The 26,807-nt window shown below is 32.2% G+C and overlaps 2 protein-coding genes and 1 long non-coding RNA gene across 9 annotated transcripts; 2 read left to right on the top strand and 1 right to left on the bottom strand.

The window, feature by feature from the left end:
- Positions 1-1,762: 1,762 nt before the first annotated feature.
- LOC105122543 (pentatricopeptide repeat-containing protein At4g33170-like) lies at positions 1,763-5,967 on the bottom strand. Of its 7 annotated transcripts, none has more exons than XM_011021697.1 (4): positions 4,044-5,967; positions 3,620-3,697; positions 2,378-3,340; positions 1,901-2,303 (listed from the first exon to the last, which is right to left on the bottom strand). In XM_011021697.1, exon 1 carries the CDS (start codon positions 5,826-5,828, stop codon positions 4,074-4,076), a length of 1,755 nt encoding a protein of 584 aa, XP_011019999.1. In that variant the 5' UTR covers positions 5,829-5,967; the 3' UTR covers positions 1,901-2,303; positions 2,378-3,340; positions 3,620-3,697; positions 4,044-4,073. The 7 variants fall into 7 exon arrangements, with proteins under 7 accessions (XP_011020002.1, XP_011019999.1, XP_011020000.1 ...); XM_011021698.1 differs by having other exon boundaries at positions 1,901-2,217; XM_011021700.1 differs by lacking the exon at positions 2,378-3,340 and having other exon boundaries at positions 1,763-2,217.
- LOC105122542 (uncharacterized) lies at positions 3,270-3,482 on the top strand. The gene is made up of 2 exons (XR_841706.1): positions 3,270-3,339; positions 3,447-3,482. It is a non-coding gene; the product is annotated as an uncharacterized LOC105122542 (long non-coding RNA).
- A 12,733-nt stretch (positions 5,968-18,700) lies between the features above and the next one.
- Positions 18,701-26,553, top strand: SLP3 (subtilisin-like serine protease 3). Its single transcript, XM_011021694.1, has 12 exons — positions 18,701-18,906; positions 19,031-19,141; positions 19,562-19,775; positions 20,587-20,731; positions 20,845-21,239; positions 21,704-21,799; positions 21,895-21,967; positions 22,488-22,773; positions 24,036-24,361; positions 24,533-24,800; positions 25,238-25,519; positions 25,916-26,553. Exons 3-12 carry the CDS (start codon positions 19,600-19,602, stop codon positions 26,320-26,322), a joined length of 2,454 nt encoding a protein of 817 aa, XP_011019996.1. The 5' UTR covers positions 18,701-18,906; positions 19,031-19,141; positions 19,562-19,599; the 3' UTR covers positions 26,323-26,553.
- Positions 26,554-26,807: the final 254 nt, after the last annotated feature.

Genomic DNA, 26,807 nt, shown 5'->3' with positions numbered 1-26,807 from the left:
TTATTTTTCTTAATCTTCAACAAGTTCTTTATATGTAAGCAAATATATTTACGATAAATATCCTTTTGAAACCTCACTTAAATTTTCAACTATGAAGGATATACTCAGATAACGTACGTGGGTAGTAATCAATATTCTATCCACAGGCCAAGGGATATTTGAGAGCAAGATCTAATTCGGGTTTTAAAAAAATTATTTTTTTATATTTTTTAATTTTTTATTATTAAAAATAAATTTTAAAAAATAAATATAAATATAATTTTAATTTATTTTTAAATAAAAAATAATTTTTATCATAATACCAAACAACCTCGAGCCCATGGCAAATATGTCCCCCTTTTTCTTAAACCATGTCGAAGTTTTTTCAAGATGTTTTCTTTACTTTCACTTGGTGAGATCTTATCATCAACTTTTGCAAAAGCAGATGCAATTCTTACAAGCCTTCTCAAGCATGTGTCCAAATCAACACGTTTTGGGTTTAACAGTGATGTAAAGCTACCTCGGCAACAAAATAGTTTGATCAGACTTAAAGAAAAGTAGAAATCATGCTGTGTTGGATAATCATAACTCTGCTGTCTTCAATGCAAATGTACAAATTTATTATGAACTCGATCTTCATTAATTATTTTGATTAACAATGTTTAGGTCAGCCTATCAAGAAACAAACATGGGTCACCCTGCATCAATCATGCACCTGTGGTGCTTCCCAGAACAAGGAAAAATGATGCCATGACAAGACACCTGAGAGGAGCGTGGTAATTTATGATATTCCACTCATTTTAGCTGCTGTTGCGAGTTATTTCCAGCTCTGGACATTGCCAATTATTCCTCATTTCTTAGTTAAGAACAACAGGAAAAAAAAAATGAAAGGTTAAATGTCATAACTTGTAGCGTGTAGATTTCTTCTTCTTCTTTTTTACGTTTGCAATATCATGATTCACAAGCTGCCTCTTTTGTTTATTTTAAAGGAATAATTGGATGGTTTTTGGGGGTTTGCTCATCTGCTGTATCTAAAATTTCCGATTAAACGTCACTGTTAGGGTTCATTTTCTACTTGTACTTGAAATAACTGCAAGGCAGTAATATATGTACCGTGTACAAATAACTGCAAGGCAGTAATATATGTACACAACCGGCAATTGATTTCAGACCAAGAGTTTTGAGGCTGATGAAGGCCAACACACCGACAGCGGTCAACTACGCTGCAGCTCTGTCACTTCTGGGTTATATCGGCCACTCAAGCATGCGAGTCCTCTAGGATATGGTTCTCGGTTGATTTCTACCGACCATATATACCACTGCTAGATGACCAGCTAGCATTGCTGATCTAGAGAAGTTAGCTGTTTAGGAGCTGGTCTTTTTTCTTTTTTTTTCGTCATATTTTGTGATCTGTAAATGAACTCGCACGACATAGTGGCCACTGGCCATTGATTCAAGACCATAATTTTTTTGAGGTGAAGGGATCACCTTGGTCCATGGACGACCACTCTTCAGCTACTCTAAATCTTTATTCACCTGAAATGATTCAGTACCCTGATCAGAACTCTGGAGAGACAAACGGAGAAGGAGAGAGCCATGGTGAACTTGGCCACGTTACAGTCACAATGGAAGGCTAGACAATCTGTCAGGGGAGAAAGTTTTCCATGGGAAAATTGACTGCTATGTTATCTGTCAGGGGAAAGTTTTCCATGGGAAAATTGACTGCTAGTTTTTTAGTACTTAGTCATCGCATGCTCAAATCCTTAACTCTACAGAACTTGAGTTTAAAAATACTATATTCTAAGATGAGGCTAGAACAGCCTTCATCGTTGATCAATTTAAAACCTACATGATGATACAATTTTCTTACCTCGTCAACTAGAAACTACGAACTGTCTAATTAGATCATCAATCCAAATGATGAGATGGAAAAGAAAAAATGAATTCAATCAATCTCATCTCCTTCATGAAGAGAAGGGGAAGGAAATATTTGAATTTCAAGCAAAACTTTCAGGATAAGTCCCCAACATCTGAGACATATTAAGAGCAAAATCCTTGCAGCAATTTATTGACTTTACGATCAATCAAGAAAAATTTACACATGCTGAACTTCTTTTCCTAATACCCTCACCCACTGATTTTGTAGTAGTTAACAATTTTCTTCATCGTATCACGCCAACTACACACTCAGCAACTCTCTGCCAAATAGAAACAACTCGTCGCCATCAAACGCCAAACCTACATTTTCCGGCAGTTTGGTTGTCATTTTCCAAAGCTTCAACATTTCAACAAGCATTAGCTCATGTGAGATGCCCCCAACCTTCCTACCTCAGGAATAAAATAACATCAACTGGATGAGCACAAGTCAGATTAAACACTGATTCGAGAAGCAAGATACCTTAGCTGCAGCCTGTTTTGTTTTTGCCTTTGCTTAAGCTTCAAAACATTCACCTTTCATCGGTTTAATGGCATTTTTTACCCTTAACTATTGGGTTTATGGCAAACCGAGGCATGCACTATCAATTTGATTAATTTTGTCCTTAAAATAACATAATTTAAACAAATATTGTCTCTCTGTTTGATTTAACTGTTGTCATTGATCAAAAACCCTTTTTAAAAAGGATTTATTTTTTGGTATTATGAGCTGAAGATTTTCATAAATGTTAAAAAAAAATAATCTAATTTCAAACATTTTGTAGGTTAAGAAGAATTTTCTAATTTTCTTAACATTAAATATTAACAAAATTGCAAAAAAAAATAAAAAAAAAATAGAAGATAACTTGGAACATCCATAATTTTGTTGGGGACTCTAAAAAAATCATATAATTTCTTTTTTTAGTATGATTCTCAAAATATTAAACGGTTGAATACATTACCTAACCAATCTAACCAAGCTAAAATAAGCAAACTTTGAGAACCACATACACAAATATTTTAAGAACCACACTAAAATTACCAATATAAATTAATATAACCTCTTTAGGGCTCCTAAAAAAATTGAGATAATTCCAGCATAATTTCTATTTCACAATTCATTGAAATTTTATTGTTTAGAAAATAAATGAATAAAATACTTTCTGACTTCAAAATTTTTTGAAATTATTAGTTATAGTGGTTTGAACTTTTATTAGCATATAATAAAAATTTCAGCTCTAAAAACCAAAAATTGAATTCTTTTTAAAGCAGGTTTTAGTTAATGTTAACAGTTAAATCAAACAAATGAATAATGTGATAGATTAAGGACAAAATTGATCAAATTGATAATATAGACCTTAGTTTGCCACAATATCAATAGTTCAGGGACAAAAAAATGCCATTAAACCCCTTCTCATCACCACAAGCCACATTGACCGCATTGAGGCTGGATCAAGCAATCAATTCTATCAATGAAAGTCAGAAAACGTCAAATGCATAAAATTAGCTTACACGAGCTTCTCATCACCATAAGCCACATTGACCACATTGAGGCTGGATCAAGCAATCAATTCTATCAATGAAAGTCAGAAAACGTCAAATGCATAAAATTAGCTTACACGAGCTTCTCATCACCATAAGCCACATTGACCACATTGAGGCTGGATCAAGCAATCAATTCTATCAATGCAAGTCAGAAAACGTCAAATGCATAAAATTAGCTTACACGAGGTTCTTCATCTGCCAAGGAAGCTATGCAGTTGCATGTCACATTGTCTTTGTCATCCTTCAAATCGAATTAGGCCTACAAAATTGAACAGGTCCACACCAATGGAAAAACAGACTTAACAGAAAATGAAGCTAAGTATCTAAATTAACCTATGACATTCCTTGCAATGATGGAGTGAAATAAAATTCATTGCATTGATGGAGTGAAATAAAATTCTAGCATTTGAGGCGAACTACTTTAAAAGACATGAAATGAGTCACAACTTTATCATGGGAGCAAATTTGAGTTCCTCAGTATCCTCCCTAAAGCTACAAAGTTTTATATCCACATTAAGTCATTAGCAGCTCAATCGATGGACTTATAATTTGAGCTTGAATAAAAATGCAGCGTAACTCAGAATAGATACCCACGTTAAACATACCTTTCAAAGGACCGAGTTAAATGACTGAAACTAAACTTCAATTGCTGCCCACCTTAAAGTTTTGAGCATGTCCATAATCTCTTCAATCCTTGAATGTGAAAAATCCACTACAGTAAACTTTTCAAAAGTCCCCTTCACTTCAATCAGACTATGGCCAGGCTCCTTCTTCAATCCACTGCCCTTCAACAGCTTCCAGGCCTCTGCAACACCATCCCACATTTCATCTGAAGCATACAAGTTTGATAACAAAACATAGGGTGATGTAGTCACTGGCTGAAGTTTCAGAAGTTGTCTAGCAAAACATTTCCCAGTGTCAACATCTCCATGCAACCGACATGCAGACAGCAAGCTACCTAAAACAACAGTATCATGCCCAAAAGGAAATTTCTTCATGTACTCTTTTGCCTCGTTTAATCTCCCAGCTCGTCCCAATAAATCAATGAGACAAGAAAAATGCTCAATTTCAGGGGAAATCCCATAAGTTTCTTCCATAGAATTGAAATAGAATAGCCCCTCATCCACCAGCCCTGCATGATTGGAAGCTGTTAGAAGTCCAACAAAAGTTACAGAATCTGGCTTTACCCCCATTGTCTTCATCCTAGCAAAAAGTTCAAATGCCTTCCCTCCAAATCCATGATTTCCAAATCCAGCAATCATGGTATTCCACGAAACAAGATTTTGATGCTCCATCCTGCTGAATATATAATAAGCCTTTGCGATGCAACCACATTTAGCATACATGTTTATAAGGGCGTTACCAGCACCAACATCTTGATACAACCTTGTCCTGATTAAATGACCATGAATCTGCTTTCCATTGCACATTGACCCAAGACCGGAACAAGCAGCAAGAGCACTAGCAAAAGTAAATTCATCAGGCCTCATGCGACATTCATTTAACATCTCTTTAAAAGCTTCCAAAGCTTTCTCATGATCATTACAATGAGAACAAGAGCTTATAAAAGTATTCCATGAAATGAGATCTTTCTCTTCAATTGATCTAAAAGCTTTCTCTACTTCTTCTAACAAATTCAACTTTGAGTACATTGTGATTATCAAATTACCAATAAAAGCAGAAGAGTTAAGTTTAAGCTTTATAGTTTGACAATGCAAAAGTTCCCCTCTTTTCAGATCATCACGACTATTACACGTCCCAAACAGCCCAACAAAAGTAAACCTATCAGGAAAGAAACCCTCTTGATACATCATTCTAAGCACTTCAAAACCCTTGTCAGGTTGTTGATTCTCAACAAACCCAGTAATCAAAGCATTATAGGCAACAGGATTAAGCTCTAATGCCTCATTATAAGCCAACAATGCATCACTGCACTTACCGCACTTCATGTACATTGTAATGAGAGCATTAGAAACAAAAGAAACAGAATCAAGCCCAAATTTCAATGCTTGACCATGAATTTGCTTTCCTTGAACTAGCCCCTTCAAACTAGCACAAGCACTAATAACACTGGCATATACATACTCATTAGGCACAATATTCAATTTTGAAAACAACCCAAGTGCCAAAATGGGCTCTCCAATCTGTTCATAACCAGAAATCATAGCTGACCATGAAACAAGATTCCTTTCAGACATTTCATCGAACACCTGGCGTGCTTCCCTTAGTTTGCGACATTTTGCATACAAGTTGAGGATATGGTTAGAGACAATAACATCAGACCTTGTTGCTGTTTTTATAGCTATTGCGTGAAGCGGGAGACCTTGTCTTAAAGCCTTGGTTTTTGAACATTGGTGTATTAAGGATCCAACGAGTTCTGGAACCATCATTTGATTGCAAGGGAGAGCAGTATGAGCTGCCACCGAGGGATAAGGTGACTGTTAAATTTCATGGGCTGGTTTGGTTTCAATATTGGGTCTCCAATAAATTTATAGCATCATGTTTCATTAAGCATGTTCTATCTTGTTTGGTGGCCCAGTAGGGTTTGTGATTTTAAAACAAAGACCCAATGAAATTGCTGTTGATTGTAGAAGAAGTTGATACAGTGGGTGTCCATTTTTTTCTCTTATGGAGGTTTGCATTTAATTACTTGATCTGAATGAAAGCTGACGATATTGAGAGATTTTCTTCAAGAATACGGATTATTTGTGATTATGGTTAGAATGTTAAATGTTAAGTAGTTGTTGGGGTACGGTGGATATTGCTGTTTTTCACTTGAAATTTAATTAAAAAAAAAATTGACATTAACATATTAAAATAATCTAAAAATATAAAAAAAATTAATTTAAAACCAAAAAAATCAAATTTTTTTAGAAGCACGGTTGGATAGCAAAAATCTTCAAAAGAATCATATTTAAAACACAAAATTATTATTATTATCATTATTATTGAAATATTAGTTTTTTAAGTATTTTTATATAAGTATCTTACCTTTTCTTTTGTTCATGTTCTAAAAGAATAAGAGCAACAATGGTTGGAGTTAAAATTATTAATATATTAAATGTGGTATTGAATGATCCACTTGCTCCGCTGTTAACTTACTTCTTTATGTTATTGACATGATCATTTTATTAGCAGTAATTCTTCTTTGGTTCACACCTTTATTACTCGACTCTCCCAAGAATTCTCCATGAAGGATTTGGATGATCTTTATTGCTTTCTCGGCATTCAAGTTCAAACTAATAAGAAGGGTCTGTTCCTCAGTTAATCAAAGTATTCTTTTGATCTCTTGCAATGTGCTTCCATGGATGCCAAGCCCATTTTTACATCTTTCATCTTCGGTCAACATCTATCAGGCGATGGAAAGTTGCTCTCCGACCCTACACTGTTTCGTTCTCTGACCAGTGCTCTCCAATACTTGATTATCACCGGCCTGATATGTTTTTCGGTGTAAATTCCATTAACCAGTTCATGTATGTTCTTAATGAGAAGGATCATTTTATTGCTCTTAAACGAATTATACGTTATGTTATGTTAAAGGCACTGCTCGTCGTGAACTTTAACTTCATAAACAGTCCACTTGTGAACTTCTTGCCTATTATAATACCGACTGCGCTGGAAGTCATGATACATATAATTTCACCATCGGCTATGCTATCTTTTTCCTGTGGGAATTTAAACTCTTGGTCCTCTCAGAAGCAAAGCATCGTATATATCTTGTTCAAGTGTAAAAGTAGAATAATATTGCTCGTTAGTTAGTTGTTGCCACTGATGATATTGCAGTTAATCCAGTTACTCGTCTCTAGTGGCACTTTGAGAATATTTACTTTTGTTCTTTCCCATATGTTGCTTGCTAACTGCTAACCAAAGGCATCACCACACGTCAGTTTGCTTGTTTTTTCAAAGCAAGCTGAGGTGTTAAACCATCTTGGAGGGGATAATAAGAGAGAATCAAATGTATCTCCATATATAATAGCTACTGCATTCAAGTTTCTATTACCATGTCTAATATCTGGTTTTATGGATGCAAGAATATTTTGAGAATTGTATTTGATTTTTTATTACACAATTGTAATTGTGATGTATATAAGAAGAAGTTATAGAAGGATTTCAGCCATTTAGTACTGTGTGTCGAACATCTTTAGATAACATATAACATTTGATCATGGAAGATCCGATTCTCACCTGCACTAGCTAGAGAGCCATTTTGTTTTTCTTAATTTCCACTCACACACAAAGGTTAGCGCGATAAATGCTGGGCGGCTTTTGATGAAAATCCCAAGTCAAAGCATCCTAAGGAAAAAACAATAATGAAAACAGCACTCTTACCCACCTTCATCGTAAAACCCAGGTTGGGTTGATCAAATGGACGAAAACAACCAGGCCCCAAATTCAATGTTTGTGATTATGATTATGATTCATCAAATCCCAAAAGATAAAAAAGGCAGATAAAAAGATGGGATTACTGAGGATGATTTGGTTTGTAATCAATGGAATATTAAAAGATAAATAAAGTCAAACCTTTTGTCTCCTTGACGACTACTTTTGTGAAGGTCATTTTCACCCATTCATCCACGGATCTCCTATTTGCATACACGTACTGGAGAAAAAGGTCATCTTCAGGTCACGGCCTTTCTCATAGAATCGGCCCTCTCTCGTAGTTCACTGATCGGGCTCGAGCTCCGTCACAAGGGCAATTTACAGATTATTAGCGATTTCGTGTTATAATTTGCTCTCAATATCTTTCGAGATATCTTCAACTTAAATGCAGTAAAAACCCTCCATTTATGTATGGATACCATGAGGGTAGTACTGATGCTTCTACCAGCAGTTCGGAACACTGTGTGTGTGTGTGTGTGGGAGGGATTGCCATCCGAATTCCGAGTAAGAACACAGAGAGCACAGGCTCCAGTTTGCCGGAATGTCGTAACATCTGTCCATCTCTTCAACCCCACTTGATGATTATGGCCCTTTAAATTCTAAGCATCCATGATAAGCAGTGTCTTGTTTTTCTTAGCTACACATGCACCTCACATCACCAAGCTAGGAAAAGGAGATTTCTTTTTGGAGGGTGAATGAATGTTCAGAGTAAAACGTGCATCAATACTGATGTTTTACTGTGAACAGAAATTTGACAAGGAAAAGAAAACAGAGAAATGTGAATTGCAGGGAATTTCTTGCTGCATTCATGTTAGTGTTTCATCAATTCAATCCATGTGGCATCAGAATAATTATCACAAGTGGATGAAGAAACATGTACATTAGGTGAGCAAGTAATTTTCTTTAGTCATCATAGAACAAGAACATAGTCCTCATGTTAATTATAAAGGAGGAACTTCAACTTGGGAAAGTCGACTTATGAGTTTCCTCTTAGCATCATTTAAATATTTGTTTTATTATGTAGTTTAAAAAATAAACACGAGGAGTTAATTAATAGATAGATAACTTATAAAAAATATATAAATTATATACAAAAATCAAATGTAATTTAATTACAACTTAAATCATTCAATTGAACTTCCACATGAGAACTTTACAACTTTTAAGATTTTAAAATCTTTATAAAAAAAATATCAAAAATAAAAATGGATAATCTAGATTTTAGATTGTATGAGATTATGATATATGATATTTTTTAATATAATTTTTTATTTGATAATATATCAAAATAATTTTTTTATTTTTTTATTTATTAATGATATAATAAACCAAAATCAACTTGATATTTTTTAAAACCAACAACAAATTTTAAAAAGCAATCTCGTGCAGCTCAAAGCCATTAAAGGAGAGAAGAGTCATGTCATGTCATGAAATTTAATGGATGTGATGTGCCCAATAGGAAGCATACAATTCATCAAATGGGATCCTCAATTTCATTTCTTTTTATGCTTGGAATCATTCAAATCACATGCGGTGTGCAAGCATCACGAAAAACTTTGGTGGGGGCAACCCTCACATGTGCTGCCATTGTTACAAAGCTCCAAAACTCCATTATCCAGAGACACAGACCCATAGCCACTATGTCAAACAAATGGGAAGCAAGAAGTAAAAAGAACATCACCAAGTTCTTTACTATCCCATCCTCCCGTATTTTTCAATATTATTTTTTACTTCACATGCTCTTTCATGCATGAAGAATCGAGAATGTTGAATTAAAAATTAATTTTGCAGGGTAAAATTATAGATTATATTTAAAGCCCAGTATCGGTTGTCGGAAAAAAAAAAGTTATCAAAAAATAAAAGAAAAGAGAAAAAGATCGATTGAGCATATTTTATTCAAAAAAATAATTTAAGTGTAATTAATTTTGTCTTGCTGATAAAAGTTTCATGAAGATGGTTTGGATTCTTTATTTTATCATGAAGGCTTAATTTTTTTTTATTAAACTGATTAAAGAGTATTTGGAAGGTTAAAGATAATGTCTAGGTTAAAAATAGGTCTAACAATGTCATTAGGATATTTTTTAGATATTTAAAAATAAAAAAATTTGAAAATTAGTTTTTAAAATCTAAAAACTCAAACCCTAACTTTTCTATCACTAAAAATAATTCAAATCTACATCATAAAATAAAATAATATGGAGTCTATCTATTAAAAAAAACCAGGTACATGGGCATGTCTTTTCAGGCCATCCTTCTAGACCTAGAGATGCTAGGCTTGTTTGTTAAACAATCCTATTTTTTTTTTAATTTTAAAATAAATTTATCTTGAAGTAAATTTATTGAAATGATATTTAAACAATAATGAAAATTAAAGGTTTTTATGATGATATTGACAGTTACATTACAATTAATTATATATTAACCTAACATGGAGAATGGATAAAAAAAATGATTGTTAATATTCAATAAGAACAAGATATCTATTTTGCTAATTTTTACATAATTTTCTCATTATCATTATTCTTGGATTTATTTATATAAGTGCATAGAAATGATTAATTCATGATCTTTATATTAAAACTTTCTCTTATCATATTCATAATCTTTATATTAAAACTTTCTCTTATCATCATAATAAGTTTTTTGAGCAGCATTTCTAATTAAAAATAATATTTTTATTAAAAAAAGAAATACACGAATAAAGAATAAAGAATAAAGAAAGAGGGTTTTTAATTAAAAAAACATATTTTTTTCTGTTTAATTACACGAAAAATATGTTATTCTTTGCTTCTTCTTCTTTTACAATCAACTAAAAACACTCTATTGGAAAAGCAAATAAAAGTTAATTACAAGAGAAAGATGTTATTCTTTGCTCCTTTTACAATCAACAAAAAAGAAAGCTTCACTCGATAGAGCCCCATAACAATACGTGAAAGAAAAACTTAATTCGAATATACATGAAAGGCAGTCGAGTCAGAATCAGAAGAAAACACGAAGCTTTGGATAGAATTGAGAATGACACTACACTCATGACGTGTTTTTTATTTTTAGTATCTGTTTAAAAATATAATAATGGTTATTTTTTAAAATATTAAAATATATTAGAATAATATTTTTTATTTTTAAAAAATTAATGAATTGAAACGATTTGAAATATATAAAAAAATTATTAAAGCGAAAAAAGCAGTTTCTTAGTCTTTTTCATCGTCGAATTTTCACCAGGGAGCAGTAGCCATGGGAGTTTTCCTCGAATTTGATGATACTCATATGATCCCATTTAAACAGGTTTTTTTTTCCACATTAACTGGTTTTATAAATTGAATTCTGATAAATTCGATTTAAATTTAACTCGGATTATATGTATATAGTGTTTTATTTCATGTTTAATAATAAACAACACTAAAATAACAGATATTCAAAACTGGATGATGAATGCAATATAAATATATAAAAAGTTTTTACCTTTAAACAATAAATAGATTATAAAAAATAGGACAACCAGGAAAATGAGGAAAGGAAATTAAAGATGTCGTTAATTAGATTAATAATATGTTTGGTATTGTGGTAGTTTTTATGATTGTGATTGTAATTTAAAAAAATAATTACATTTGTTTAAGGTTGTTTAAGTTAAAATATATATTTAATTAAAATTATGATTCAAATGATTATTTATCTTAAAATATATTTAATATATTTGATTAAAATTGTTATTGGGTGTGGAATGATTAAAAAGAATAAAAATTTATTTCTTATATTACATTGCATAATTAAATTGTTTTATGTTAATTGGTCTCTTGTAGAAAACCTGTGTTTATATGTTAATTAAACAATAAAAAATTATGTCTTGTTCAGAATGCACAAGCTGCCACGTAGACAAATACCCCATGAGAAATAAACCTTCTATGACATCCTTTCCTCCTTCTTCCTCTGTATTTGTTTTTAATTAGTCCGCTATCTTTAATTCCTTTTGACTGACGATGAGACTAACCTCATATATATTCTGTATATTTTTATATGTGTATATTAAAGGCATTCCTTCACCGTTGTCTACAATATCTTTCTGTGATCTCTCTTTTGATCTTTCTGCAACATTTTAACCATATTCTGTGAGTCATCCCGCGGCAAAGAATGTTGTAAAGTCAGAAAATTTGACTAATTTGATTCCAATTTACCTTCTCCCTTGGCCTTCGTAATTGTTTATGTTCATAATTATGCACTCTAATTTTTGGTATTAAGCTGGATGATTGGTTAGAGGGTGTTTGGTGTTGCGGTTAAATTATAATTTTTAAATTTTTAAAATGTTTTTATATATTGAGATTAAAAATACGAAATTTTAAAAATAAAAAATACATATTATTTTAATATATTTTTAAATAAAAAATTTTAAAAATAATTTATACTGCGATCCTAAACATCCCCTGGAACCTAGTGAGAAGGTACTTGTTATCTCTCTTACACAGTATGATCTATATAAAAATTAACTCCAATGTATCTTTTTTTTTTTAGATTAACGTAGATGTCTGGGGCAGCTTACATATACTACGACTAATCCTACAGGTCGGGAAGTTAACGACTATGTAAGTCTCCAGTGGCCATTATATCAGCAACTAAGGACTCGAACCTGAGATCATAAAGATAGCAAATCCCTTGATCTCAAGTTCTTCCCACGTGGTCAGTACTTAAATAGTTACTTTAAGGTATCTTAATTAAACATGTCAATTAGCATGTATTTTCTCTTACATGGATATAATCCTGAGTTATTGTTAAGTGAAGAATACTGTATTTTTTAAAATTTTTAATTTTTTTAACTTTTAATTAATTCTTTTTATATTTTTCTGATTTATTAATATAAAACAATATTATTTTAATATATTTTTAAATAAAAAACACTTTTAAAAACAAAACCTACTTGAATCTCGAACATGCTACAGCACTCTCCTTTTGAGCAAAATCTCAAACCTATTTTAAAATTTTTAAAATGTTTTTATATATTTTGATATATTGAGATTAAAAATATTAAATTTTAAAAATATAAAATATATATTATTTTAATATACTTTTAAATAAAAAAAATTTAAAATAATTTCTATTGTTATCCTACACATCCCCTGGGACCTAGTGAGAAGGTAATTGTTATCTCTCCTACACGATATGATCCATGTAAAAATTAACTCCAAGGATTTTTTTTTTTTAGATTAACGTGGATATTCGGACTAGCTTACACGTATTACGCCTAATCTCACGACCTTTAAAATTAACGACCATGTAAGCCTTCAGTGACTATCATATGAACAACTAAGGACTCGAACCTGAGACCACAAAAAGAGCAAACCTCTTGATCCCAGGTTCTTACCATTTGACCAACATCTAAATAGTTACTCGAAGGTATTTTAATTAGACATGTCGATTAGAATGTATTTTTTCTTACATGGATATAATCTTGAGTTATTGTTAAGTGAAGAATATCGTATTTTTTAAAAAATTTAATTTTTTTAACTTTTAATTAATTCTTTTTATATTTTCTGATTTGTTAATATAAAATATATTATTTTAATATATTTTTAACTAAAAAAATACTTTTAAAAACAAAACCTGCTTGAATCTCGAACATGCTACATCACTCTCCTTTTGAGCAAAATCTCAAACCTACATACTTCAATATCACCAATGTCCTCTTTCTCTAAAAAATGCCAAGTAAAATATATTCTACATTTATAGCAGGTTAATTTTAAAGGTGGACCACATAAGATAAAATAAGTGTAATTTTTATAATTAAATGAAATATATTCTGTCACATCTATCAACATAGTATTTACCCATTGATTTGGGAATTGTTTTGTTTCAATGAGTGTCCCTGTCGCCTAAAAGACAACCAGTTTTTTTTTGAAGAATTTAAAACCTTACAAAAAAACTATAAATAGCACTTTACTTTTTATGGTATGCTGTGTTTCTCTATTTAAAAATACCTACGTTCTACTCATGTCAGTGGGAAAAAAAATTAAAATTAAAATTAAAAACGAGTTTGAAACTAGCTCGACCACCTTTAAGTCCATAAGTATGATAATGGAGTGAAGATTGACTTAAGCATAATACTTGCATGATGCAACATTAGGTAGACTATCAAGATTTTTGCACCATTTTAATAATTTTTTATGCTTCTTAGGTTAATCACTCAACACTTTAGGGTTATTTGTTTTTGTAGTTGAAACCATGTTTTATAATTTTTTGAATTTTTATTATTTAAAATTTTTATTTTAAAATTTTTAAATTATTTTGATGTTAAAAATATTAAAATTTTTAGATTATTTTGATATTAAAAATATAAACACCAAAAATAATATTTTCATATATTTTTTAAATAAAAATCACTTTAAACTATTTTCATATTTTTTTTAATAAAAAAAAAAACATGTTCTCACACGCTAAAAAAATCAAAAAAACATGTTCTCACACGCTAAAAAAAAGTGGGGAGTCCCACTTAAAAAGTAACGGTCCGTGCATTGGCAAAGGATACTGCAATTAATTATCAATTCCACGCTAATTTAATATCAAAATCATCTTCATCATCATTATTCAATTCTAAAAGTCTTGAGCTTTCGGTTGCCTGCGCCAATCAAGGCAACCAATCAAGCCTTTGTTCATTTTATTTTTATTCCCATGCCGACTTTTCTATGTGCACTGAATCAAGATTTTATTTCTAATTTAATTAGTGGTTATAAACGATCTTCCAAAAAGAAATAGTAATCTGCAAAGAAATAACTCTCAGTAGAATTACTTATGAACACATAATTCGTTTATTTATCATATTTGCTCGTGCATAAAAGAAAGTTTATTAAAAGAAAATGACACCATTTGTCGTCTGGAGCGGCCAGCCTTCACCTGGTTCAGGGACTTACCGGCCAGGTGCTTCCACTGATGTGATCTTTATGGGGTCTGAGCTCTCTTTCCTCCGTCAACAGTGCCAAAAGGAATAAAATAAAGAAGAAAACGACAGTGTTCAACCAGGATTATCACTGTTAAAAGACGAATTCTGAACTCATTTCACTCAAAAAAAATAATTGAAAATTGAACTGTAAATTCGAAATCTACTAATTATTATAGATTACCAAACCCTAGTTCGTTCTGAAAATTCAAGCATCAGTATTTATCTATAATCAATTTCATGTTATTTTGAATTACATAGTATCTTGTTAGCAGAGACGGTCCATTGGGGATTTTTTTAATGCTATACTTCATTCTTAGCTCGTATTATGTTGATGTTGAAGGTCGGATTGTTTTTATTTATATTTAAAAGAAATATAAAAATGTTACTAATATGTTTTTTCAAATAAAAAAAATCATTTATGAACCCAAAATTGTGATGCATACTCAATAACAAGAATTGTGAAAAATAAATAAATAAATAAATAAAAATCATTGCTGAAATCTATTGTGAAAAAGAAGAGTGAATTTTACTAAAATAAAATGGTTACATCTCTTAGATTTTTTGTTAATGTATAGACCAAATCGAAAAATTTTGCACCATATAAACCAAAACATCAAAACTTGTCTAGATAATATCAAGAAATCGTTTTTAATTATGAACATGGAAAATACCTCAAATATTTTTTTCCACTTTTGTTTCTTTTTTAAAAAAATTTAGCATTAGATTTTTTTTATTTGATGCTTGTAATTTTTTGTTCTTTTCTATTCAATCATTTTAAAATTAATATTAAAATAAAATTTTTGATATATCTCAACTTTTTTACTCTATTTTTTTATTAAAATATTTTTTTTATTTATTAATATATATATATCGTTCTTGATTTATTTTATTAAATATAGGTGCAAATATTTCAATTTATATTGATATTTTTTTTGGAAAAAGGCAAAATGCCATTAATAATGCCCACATCTCTTTTTTTTTTGAAAAAAAAGTGATCTATCCCATAACGTGTGAAATCAAATTAATTAGTATTAAACAGACATGTTTCATCTCTTAATTCTTTTATTTCGAAGCTTAAATCCAACATTTTAATAATTTTATCTTGTTTAATACATTATTTTAATGATCCAAAATAGGAGATAAACCGACCAATCCAATTTTTTTTTTAAAGGTATGTGGTCAAAAACGAGGGAGCAACAAAAACTACAAGTAATGAACGAAAGGGCAAAATGGAGATATAAGAAATGGTGTCACTGTTTTGCCGTCGGCGGGAATTAAAATGGTTGCCCAGATTTTGGCACGTGGTGTATGGAGACCGGCGACTAACAAATCCTTCGGGTTTTCCGATTACCTTCTCAGGTGCTGTTCTGACATGATCATAAAGATGCAAGGCTATTCTTGTCACTTCGCTATAAACTACCCGTGACCGCCTACGCCCCCAATCCTCTCTCTCCATCCCTAACTCAGAGAGTATGACATTTATGGATTGATAATGAAATATATGATTATAGGATTTCACATAAAATTCAATAAAAATAGTAAGCGGATAATTTATTTTTGTATTTTAAAATCCAAGAATCAGTAAATTCTAGGAAAAATATTTTAGATTAATTTTATTGTCCAATTTTTATCATCTTTTCACAAAATAATTAAACAGGCATGCTTGTGTTATATTTACGTGTGCAATTAAAGATTATGTGATTTCCCTTTAGCCATAAAATCTATGATTATTATTTTTAGAAACATAACATAATCACATGAAATTTTGAGAAATGTTCGCCGAACCTCTAATATTTTTGAAATACTAAAATTAAGTTTGTGTTTTTTTTTTGAAAAATAATTTTTAAAAAATAAGTTTTTAATTTTTTTTGTATTTATTTATTATTAAAAAAATTGATCTATAAAAAACACTTTATAGTTAAGAAAAAATCTGGCTTAATTTTCAGAAAAATATTTTTCTAAAAACTTTAAGAGAAAAATACTTTTTGAAATTTATAAAAAATTTAAAAATATCCTGTTTAATACATTATATTAATGATCCAAAATAGGAGATAAGCCGACCAATCCAATTTTTTTTTTAAAGGTTCATGGTCAAAAACGAGGGAGCAACAAAAACTACAAGTAATGAACGAAAGGGCAAAATGGAGATATAAGAAATGGTGTCACTGTTTTGCCGTTATATATATATATTGTTTTGAATATTTATTTTTTAACTTCATCTCTTAAAATTTAATTTTTATATCAACTTTAATCCTTATTTTTATAATTGTTATTTTCTTTTTTTATCATTTTTTTATTAAAAATTTTTATCTATCAAATTTGGTTCTTATTCTTTTGATTGTTACTTATTTTATTTGAAATAATTTATGAAATGTTAATTATTATTATTTTAATTTATTCATCTATTAAATTTTTAGATTTGATCTTTATTATTTTAATTATTATTTATGTTATTCTAGATAGTTTATAAAATTATATTTTTTTCAATTTTATTTTTATTTAACTTTTTAATTTGTAAGATTTGTTTCTCATTATTTCAATAAACATGATAAAAATAAAACATTAATAAGTTATTTCACAACTAATTTTCCATGACATAACCAAATATTATAAATTATTTTCTAGCTTATTTTTCACTACACCACTAAACGTTAGAAAATAATTCACTTTTATGAAATTTACTTTTCAAAATAAAACTACTTTCCAGTATATGAAATTCACTTTTCAAAATAAAACTACTTTCCAGTAAACAAACAGGACATAAGTAATTGATTAATAATACGATATAGTGTGTTTTTTAATTAAAAATTATTTTTCTTCATTTTTTTATTTTTTTAAAATATCAATACATTAAAATTAAAACAAATTAAAAATAAATTTATATTTTTTTCAAAAAAATAATAATTTGAAAATAAAAGTTAAAAAAAGTCTTAAATTAAGTGTTTTGTAGTCAGGAAAGCACCGCTCCCCACCTAACATGTTATTTAAACTGCAAATAGAACCTTGAAGTTTTCGTAGCTTAGACCAAATTGAGGAATGAAATCATCATGAATCCCTTGAATGATTTATTTTTAAATAAAACAAAGAGTTAGATGTAATTTAGTTTTGATATTGAAAAACTCATCCAAAAATACTTTCAACCATAAAAAAATTCTTCTACCATCCAGAATTCTTTTCCCACTCAAGTTTTAAATAAATGATTTTCACACCCAAATCAAAATATCTCCTCAAGAGTTTTTTCAATTCTTCATAAAATCAAATCCGAACTCAAGATGATTTTATATTAATACCAAATAAATAATAAAATTAAACTTATTTAACTTGAACATAAATAACAAATAATAAAATTCAAGTTATAGATTAAATGAGTTTAAGATAACTCAATCAATTTAAAATAACTTTTTTTTCAAGATTTTTTAAATAATATGACATTGTTTTTAATTTTTAAAAATTAAATTGTATTTTAATTAGATCAATCAAATTACAAGTTAATTTATTAAATTAAATAAAATTAATTTTTATTCAATTTAATTTATATTATTTAAAATATAACCCAAGTTAAATTAGAGATTGTTTGATAATCAAATAAGTCTATCAAACATCTTTAATAATATTAACTAATAAATATTTGATATTATGATGGGTAATATTTTTTATTTAAAAATTTATTAAAATAATTTTTTTAATTTTTGATATAAATATATCAAAATAATAATAAAATATTATTTTTAATTTTTTAAATAAATTATATTTTTAAAACACATAAAAAATAAAAAATAGAAGCTAAACTCCCAAACATTCACTAGAACACTTGATTAAAATGAATTGCTGTGATGCAGTATCAATTAAATATAATAACAAGTGTACAAGTAGTCCATCATCTTCGGTCCCTGTCTGCAAATCACAGTGATCTCTCTATGATTAATAATTAAATTAACAATATATAAAAACCCTAACTACCTCATGCTCTCTCTCACTCAGTCCCTCCCCCCCTCCCTCCTCTCTGCTTCTACCAGACACCATCTTTCCCTCCTTTTCTCCTTCCTTTGCTAAATAATGCAAATGCCAAAGAAAATGGCAATGACAATGTTCATCAGCATCTAAACTCCCATTTGCTTTTGCTATCTTAATGTGAACAAGTTATTTATTTATTCCTCTTCTTTGTAAGTAAAATATCTACTTTTTTTTGGGTTATGTTATTTGATGGGATCCTTCTTTACTACCAAAAAATGTAGATTCTTTGCTTGTTTAGGTTCTTGATAGATAGATTTGACTCTGTTGCTGCAGATTCAGTTGCTTTTTCGTTTTTTGGTTTGGAGTGTTGAGTAATGTAAGTAAAGAGAGCGACAGCTAGCTGCTGCTGTACTTTGATCAGAAGAGCTTCTTTCTCTCTATTTGGTAAGTGATATTAATTAATGTTTAGTTTGGTGATTGATTTTCAAGCTTGGAAGTATCTACTTGTGGTAATAGAGAACTGATGATTTCATTCTTTAAGACAGCTTGTCTTATTTAGAAGTTCTTGTGTAAGCAATCTGATCGATTATAGAAAGTGTTTTTCTTTTCTTTCAAGGGGTCTGTGGGTTTTTTTCTCCCTTTTCTTCAAGTGGTTGAGATTTGGGTTCTTTCTAATTAATTATTTAATTAATTAATGAAATGTTTTGACGAGAAAAATTTGTCATACGTCCGAGTATTATTTTATTTTCTTCGGTAAAAAAAAACATAAAAGAGAAACCGGGTTGTCATGATTTTTAAGATTTCGAGTGTTATTAGTGTTACAATATGGAGTTGAGTAGTTTTTTATTGTGTTGGATGGAGCAGGTACTGCGGGAGATAATAGAAGTTGGCAGGCAGTGAAAATGAGGGTGGTGGAGTTTTGGCGTACAGTGCTTGTCTTGTTTGCTTTGTTGATAAATGGGAAAGCAGAGGTGTATATTGTGACCATGGAGGGAGAGCCTGTCATAAGTTATACAGGAGGTATCCCTGGTTTTGAAGCCACTGCTGTGGAATCTGATGAGAAGCTTGACTCCACCAGGTAGGTACTTCCAAGTTGCAAGTTTCTTTGCTTTTGTGTGCTTGTAGCGTTGTTATACTAATCTTCAATGCTGGGAAACGTGTTGTATAGTCGAAACATCCTAGTGAAATTACTATCTGGAATTTTAATTTACCTGTTGTTTTTCGAATGTTTGTAATGTGTTTGCTGTGGCTGTGTACTTCATGCTCACAGTTTGATATGGATCATAAAGGTTGACAAGTCATATACCTCTTCACCAGTTGAAGGCCATTAATAATATCTTGGAAAGAAAGTCGGAATAGAAATAAAGGGCACCGTAAAGACTGTGTGCTGTGTGTTTCCTGTCCCATGTTTACATTCTGTTTGCATCTCATTTTCTAATCATTGACTTTGTCTTTATGTTCCGCTGATTTTGGCAGACTATAACTGCTTTGGGAATTTAGTATAAATCCTATTCGAATTGCTTCCCAGTAGAATTAAACGACCATTGGTTGTGAAAAGATTCAAACATGTGCATGCATCTAGTCATCCTGTCAAGCATTTAACCCTTGACTTTTTGAACAGTTTATTTGCAGCTAGTAGCTCATCTGATATGAGGATGTTCTCACCAGCCTTAGTGTCTATCATGATTCAATTGGTGGTTCATGTACCTTATTCAGTCAAATCTAATTAGGTTCCTTGTTGTTTTGCATTGTCTTATGTGTTACCTTGCACTGTCTTATTTTGTTTTTGATAAAAGATCGTCACACCATGATTGATAAAGGAATAAATGGAATTGGTTGAAACTGTTTCACTTGACTTATTCACTCTCTATCTTTGGGCCATTTTTCAGTCAATTGGTCACGTCCTATGCCCAGCACCTTGAACAGAAACATGATATGCTTCTTGATTCATTGTTTGACCGTGGGACCTACAAGAAACTCTACAGCTATAAGCATCTTATAAATGGCTTTGCAGTTCATGCTTCGCCTGAACAGGTGAAACTATGAATTACTCTCTCTGTACATTTCTCTCTATGATATTTTTAAAAGGATGATATATTATTTTCTTTCTATTTTTGTATCCTTACATTGTTCCCATATATTAGTAGGCAGAAACCCTGAGGCATGCCCCTGATGTGAAATCTGTGGAGAGAGATTGGAAGGTGAGGAGACTTACAACACACACCCCACAGTTTCTGGGGCTTCCAACCGGAGTTTGGCCAACAGGGGGTGGCTTCGACAAGGCTGGAGAAGACATTATAATAGGATTTGTAGACTCAGGAATTTTTCCACGCCATCCAAGTTTTGGATCTCCCAGCAGTGACCCATATGGGCCTCTTCCAAAGTACCGAGGAAAGTGTGAAGTTGATCCTGATACCAAGAGAGAATTCTGTAATGGAAAGATCATTGGAGCCCAACATTTTGCTGAAGCTGCAATTGCAGCTGGGGCATTTAATCCTTCCATTGATTTTGCTTCTCCCATGGATGGAGATGGGCATGGAAGGTTAGAACCTATGCCATCTTTACGTGCAATTTCCATATAAAAACTGTGATGCAATATAATCCTTAAATTATTTTTTTTCTGACTGGAATTTTAACCTGTTACGATTACTTGCATGACAAGAAGCTAATGGTTTCTCAAAGTGAAAAAATCTTTTATGCTTGCATGCTGTGTGGGTTAGCACATACTAATGAAGAAACTTTCAGTTGGCTTGCAATACATACTAGAGAATGCTATAAATTTGATGGAAGGGTGCACCTGAAAGGAAAAAAAAACTATTTTCATTTGGACCTGGAGAACAGGAAACATATATGGTAAAAAAAATTCAGCTATAAATTTGATGGAAGGGTGCACCTGAAAGGAAAAAAAAACTATTTTCATTTGGACCTGGAGAACAGGAAACATATATGGTAAAAAAAATTCAATCTAATACTTTTTCCTTGGTTTTTTCTGTAACTTGATTCCAGTCACACAGCAGCTATTGCAGCTGGAAATAATGGTATTCCTGTGAGAATTCACGGCCATGAATTTGGGAAAGCAAGTGGGATGGCTCCTCGTGCTAGGTGAGCAGAATAACAACTTCAATTAGTAATATTCCCTTTGAAATTTTAATATCATGTCCTTCTTTGACATGGCAAGTGATCTTATTTATGTCCAGGATTGCTGTGTACAAGGCACTCTATAGGCTTTTTGGAGGCTTTATTGCTGATGTGGTAGCTGCTATTGATCAGGTGTGCTCTCTTTGGTTGCTAACCACCCATCACAAATTTGAGGATACTGTTCATAACTTGTTGCTTTTCTTGTTATCTTGTAACCTCAAGTCTTGCACCAGAATATTGCTTGTAATCTTATCCTTGTTACAGTACAATCAACACCTTCAGGGTGCTGAGATCTGATGGACTTTTTTTGTGGCCATATATATCCTCCCATCTCGATGACAAGCGAGCAACAATTTGTGGTTTAAATATCTATGAGTGCTTGGTAGCCATTTACAAAGAAAAGGCTTCCCTCTTCTTGATTTTTGTCACTAGAAAAATCTTCTTGGTGTATCTCCCGTTAAATTGAGTTAAAAAAAGTGACACCTGCCTTGGATTTGAAATTCTATGTTGAAATGGAGAAAAAAAGATATTATTTTTTCGGCCTACGATCAACATGATATTAGACAGGATACCAATTTCCCATCAGTGCTACATCTTTTGGTGGTTATCTCTTTATTGAACAGCTTTAATGTGCAAAAACTCTTGTGAATAGGCTGTTCATGATGGAGTGGATATACTCAGCCTCTCAGTGGGTCCAAATAGCCCTCCAGCAACCACCAAGACAACTTATTTGAACCCTTTTGATGTTACACTTCTTGGAGCTGTGAAAGCAGGTGTATTTGTTGCACAGGCAGCTGGAAATGGTGGTCCTTTTCCAAAAACTCTGGTTTCTTACAGCCCTTGGATAACATCTGTGGCCGCTGCGATTGATGACCGGAGATACAAGAACCATCTGTACCTAGGAAATGGCAAAGTTTTACCTGGAATTGGTTTGTCACGTAAGTTTTACACTCAAGCTTTTGGTTCTAACTTGATAGCCTTTGAGAAGAGATGCTGCATAATGTGGGGGTACTGTTGAGAAAGAATGTCAGTACAAAAACTAAATATGGCAACTATAAATTTTCCCCACCTATTCTTTTCATATTGCATTTTTTATGGGAGATTGAATAGAATAGTAATTTTGTCCTTTTTTTAGTGGATCATGCTCCAGTTTCATTTTTTTGTTTTTTTTTCTTCTCTAGCTGCCTTTTCCATTTGTTTTTAGCTTTATGTTTCCTTGATATACTGACATTCTTCTGCCTGTGGTTGAAATCTTCTATAGCTCCATGTAAGAATCAAATGGTACCCTCTTTGCTAGTGAAATCAAGTGTGAAAATGAATTGCTAGAAAGGTTTATCGTGATTGACCAAAGACAATTCACCATAGAAATGATTTCTTTTATCATTTTAATAGCAAGTTTGGATTAATGTACTTTACTGGTTTATCTTTTCTTTTCATATATGAACTTAAGCAGCCACAATGAGGTGTTGGATGATTAAATTATGCTTCATTAACTTTTTTTTTTATGTCCTCCCTTCAAGCTAAAATCTTTCTTTAATTTTTGCTTTTCTGATTTGTTTATCTTTTCAAATTGTTAAAACCTGTTTTGAAAGTTGTCTCAAATGATTCTTGTTTGTCACCAAGCTTATCCAGCTTTTGTTGAAAAATTATTTTGTATAGCTTCTTTGGCAGAGCATCATTGTAAAAGTAGCTCCCTGACCCAACTGCTATGGGTGCATGCTGGGGATATTTAAGTAGCCAGTCATCTTTGGATATACCTAGTGAGTAAACAATAGTTCATGGCTTTATCTACTGTTCTCCAAGCTAAAATTTAGTTCAAGGAAAATTCATTGAGAAGTCTAGAAGCAACTGGAAATCTTCTGAAGCTTCTGTATTGTCATATTCTAGCCTCGAGGAATGAGTGGATTTCATGACCAACTTTAGAGACATGCTACTGATGAACTAAATTTAAATATTCCTCAATCTAACAATTTACTAACGTAAGAGCGTATTGTGAACATGTGCTATAATATAGTCCAACAATTTACCATCACAATTTCTTGATCTTGTTTATTTCAGTTTGTAATTAATCTCACGGTCTGGTTCTTCAATTTATAGTTATTGCTTTAGGCATGCTGTAGCTAGTAATTGCGTAGCAGCTGATAATTATCCACCAGTATCTGGATTCTAAATCTGAAATAGGTCCAATGGATTTCTGCAGCTTCTACACATCCAAATCAAACATACACCTTGGTTGCTGCAAACGATGCATTGCTGGATTCTTCGGTGATGAAGTACAGTCCTTCAGACTGCCAAAGACCAGAAGTATTGAACAAGAACTTGGTGGAGGGGAACATTCTTCTTTGTGGTTATTCCTTTAATTTTGTTGTTGGTACCGCATCTATCAAGAAAGTCTCAGAAACAGCCAAGAGTCTTGGTGCAATTGGATTTGTTCTTGCTGTGGAAAATGTTTCTCCTGGAACGAAGTTTGATCCTGTCCCTGTTGGTATTCCTGGAATTCTAATCACGGATGTTACCAAGTCAATGGTATCTTCTTTCTCACTTATCATGAGTCCACACTTTCTAAGTCATAAGTTTTTGATTTTTGTATTGCCTGTCTTGTTATTCTCTTATATCTTCATGGTCTTGGACCCCCCCAAATCACAGAGTTTGTTAGTTTTGTTAAATTATGACAATAATGTGAGTTGTCAACTGTAGGATCTTATAGACTATTACAACACCTCTACACCAAGAGATTGGACTGGACGAGTGAAGAGCTTCAAAGGTACAGGAAGCATTGGGAATGGCTTGATGCCTATTCTCTATAAATCAGCACCACAAGTGGCATTATTCTCTGCTAGAGGGCCCAACATAAAAGACTTCAGCTTCCAAGATGCTGATCTTCTCAAACCAGATATCTTGGCTCCTGGATCTCTCATTTGGGCTGCTTGGTCTCCTAACGGAACAGATGAACCAAATTATGTCGGTAAGTGAGTTAATAGATCAAATTCAATATCTCTTTAAGGCATTAATCTTTGGTTTCACATCACATTTGTTCTGTCTAGAAGTGCAACCAATTCAAGAAACTTTGCATAACTCTTTTTGGGGGTGGGGAGGTGTTCGGGGACTTTAGTATCTGTTGATTCCAATTTCATCTGAGACTTTGGTCACTTTGAAAGGAGGATTATAAGCTCTTGCAATATTTTATTTCTCATTGTGTGAAAGCAAGTGGGAGAAATTATTTTGTTTCTCATTGTGTGAAAGGAAGTAGGAGAAATCGTGTATGCAATTAACAAAAAATCATTATTTTCATCGTGAAAACTTGAAAGAGATCAAGGAGCCTACTTAGAGGAGAAAGAAGAGATACTGTTGTCCTCCTTGAAATAGATATCTGCATCCTAAGCTTCTATTGACTTCGAGCAGGAGAAGGATTTGCCATGATATCTGGAACCAGCATGGCAGCACCACATATAGCAGGGATAGCTGCTCTTGTAAAGCAGAAGCACCCTCATTGGAGTCCTGCTGCCATCAAATCAGCCTTAATGACAACATCAACAAATCTGGACAGAGCAGGAAGGCCTCTTCAAGCACAGCAATACTCTGAAACTGAAAGCATGAAGCTGGTCACAGCAACACCCTTTGATTATGGGAGTGGTCATGTTAACCCAAGGTCTGCTCTGGATCCTGGACTCATTTTTGATGCAGGTATGATCCTCCCTGCCTTTTTTTCTTGGTGTGGTTGCTTGCATGCAAGTTATTGCTAATTTAGTTTCACAACATGGAGTCCTTTAAAGTGAGCTGGTGTTGTTCTTGGCTACTTTCCAAGTGAAGTTTTGGAACAAATACCTGGTAATTAGCGAACAACTAAAGCAATAATTTTGAATCCTAGCAGACTGAACCCAAATCATTTTTCCCATGCTTTGTAAGAGTTGTAAAATGATGGCATACACAATGATGGTTTCAAACTCAAAGCTGAAGCTAGCTAGGCTTATGAGTTTCTACCAGTATTTATTAGTCTTGGTAGTTCAATTTGGTGCATAGTTGACCAAAACCTCAAATGACTTCATGACCTTTTTTTTGGGACTTGTGTTAACATTGTAGGTTACGGGGATTACTTGGGTTTCTTGTGCACCACTCCTGGCATTGATGCCCATGAGATACGGAACTACACAAACACACCCTGCAACTACACTATGGGTCACCCATCAAATCTCAACACCCCATCGATCACTATCTCCCATCTAGTGAAAACGCAAACAGTGACTCGCAGAGTCACAAATGTTGCGGAGGAAGAAACCTATGTGATCACAGCCAGAATGCAACCAGCTGTTGCCATTGAAGCCAATCCTCCAGCCATGACTCTGAGACCCGGTGCATCACGGAAGTTCACGGTGAGTCTCACTGTTCGTTCAGTAACTGGAACATACAGTTTTGGTGAGATCTTGATGAAAGGCAGCCGAGGGCATCAAGTAAGGATCCCAGTAGTAGCTATGGGATATTGGCGATAGGAGGAGTTGGTTTGTTGTCCAAATTAAGGTTGACGGTTACAAAATATTCTTTGTAACATGTGGTAATAAGATATAAGGCTAGGTAGATTTGTTCGAAATATATATGTGGAAACAGTGGAATAGCTGTAAAGATAACAAGTGCATGCATGGAAGATACTCCTAGTTTCTTCCATTTATAATTTTTGCTAATTTGTTTAGTAATTTAATAAAATGCATACGATTTCTGTATTAGGGTTTACTTTTCATCCATCTATGCACTCAGATTCCATCCTCTTAGGGATTTCGACAAAAAAAAACTGAGCAAGTTAGTTGCTTTCCCTTTGCTTCATAAGCAACAACTAGGGTGCTGGTGGTAGTGGCGACCCGGTTTGCTTTCAGCTAGTAAGCTGAAAATGTCATCGAGCAGTATGTTTAAGATGGAATCTATTTATCACTTGTAAGAATCTTAAATAGAGTTGTGTGTTAAGAATTGAAAAGAAAATTGA

Source organism: Populus euphratica, unplaced genomic scaffold (assembly GCF_000495115.2).
Source record: "Populus euphratica unplaced genomic scaffold, PopEup_1.0 scaffold20.1, whole genome shotgun sequence".
Taxonomy (NCBI): domain Eukaryota; kingdom Viridiplantae; phylum Streptophyta; class Magnoliopsida; order Malpighiales; family Salicaceae; genus Populus; species Populus euphratica.
Note: the sequence above shows the minus strand (reverse complement) of the source record. Positions and strands in the feature narration are given on the sequence as shown.

Bases quoted from the DNA above. Each gene is read 5' to 3' on its own strand.
- LOC105122543 (XM_011021700.1), bottom strand. From the start codon at position 5,828: ATGATGGTTCCAGAACTCGTTGGATCCTTAATACACCAATGTTCAAAA.
- SLP3 (XM_011021694.1), top strand. From the start codon at position 19,600: ATGAGGGTGGTGGAGTTTTGGCGTACAGTGCTTGTCTTGTTTGCTTTG. The intron at 19,776-20,586 runs GTAGGTACTTCC...GCCATTTTTCAG, and splicing joins GAGAAGCTTGACTCCACCAG to TCAATTGGTCACGTCCTATG. The intron at 24,362-24,532 runs GTATCTTCTTTC...TGTCAACTGTAG, and splicing joins CGGATGTTACCAAGTCAATG to GATCTTATAGACTATTACAA.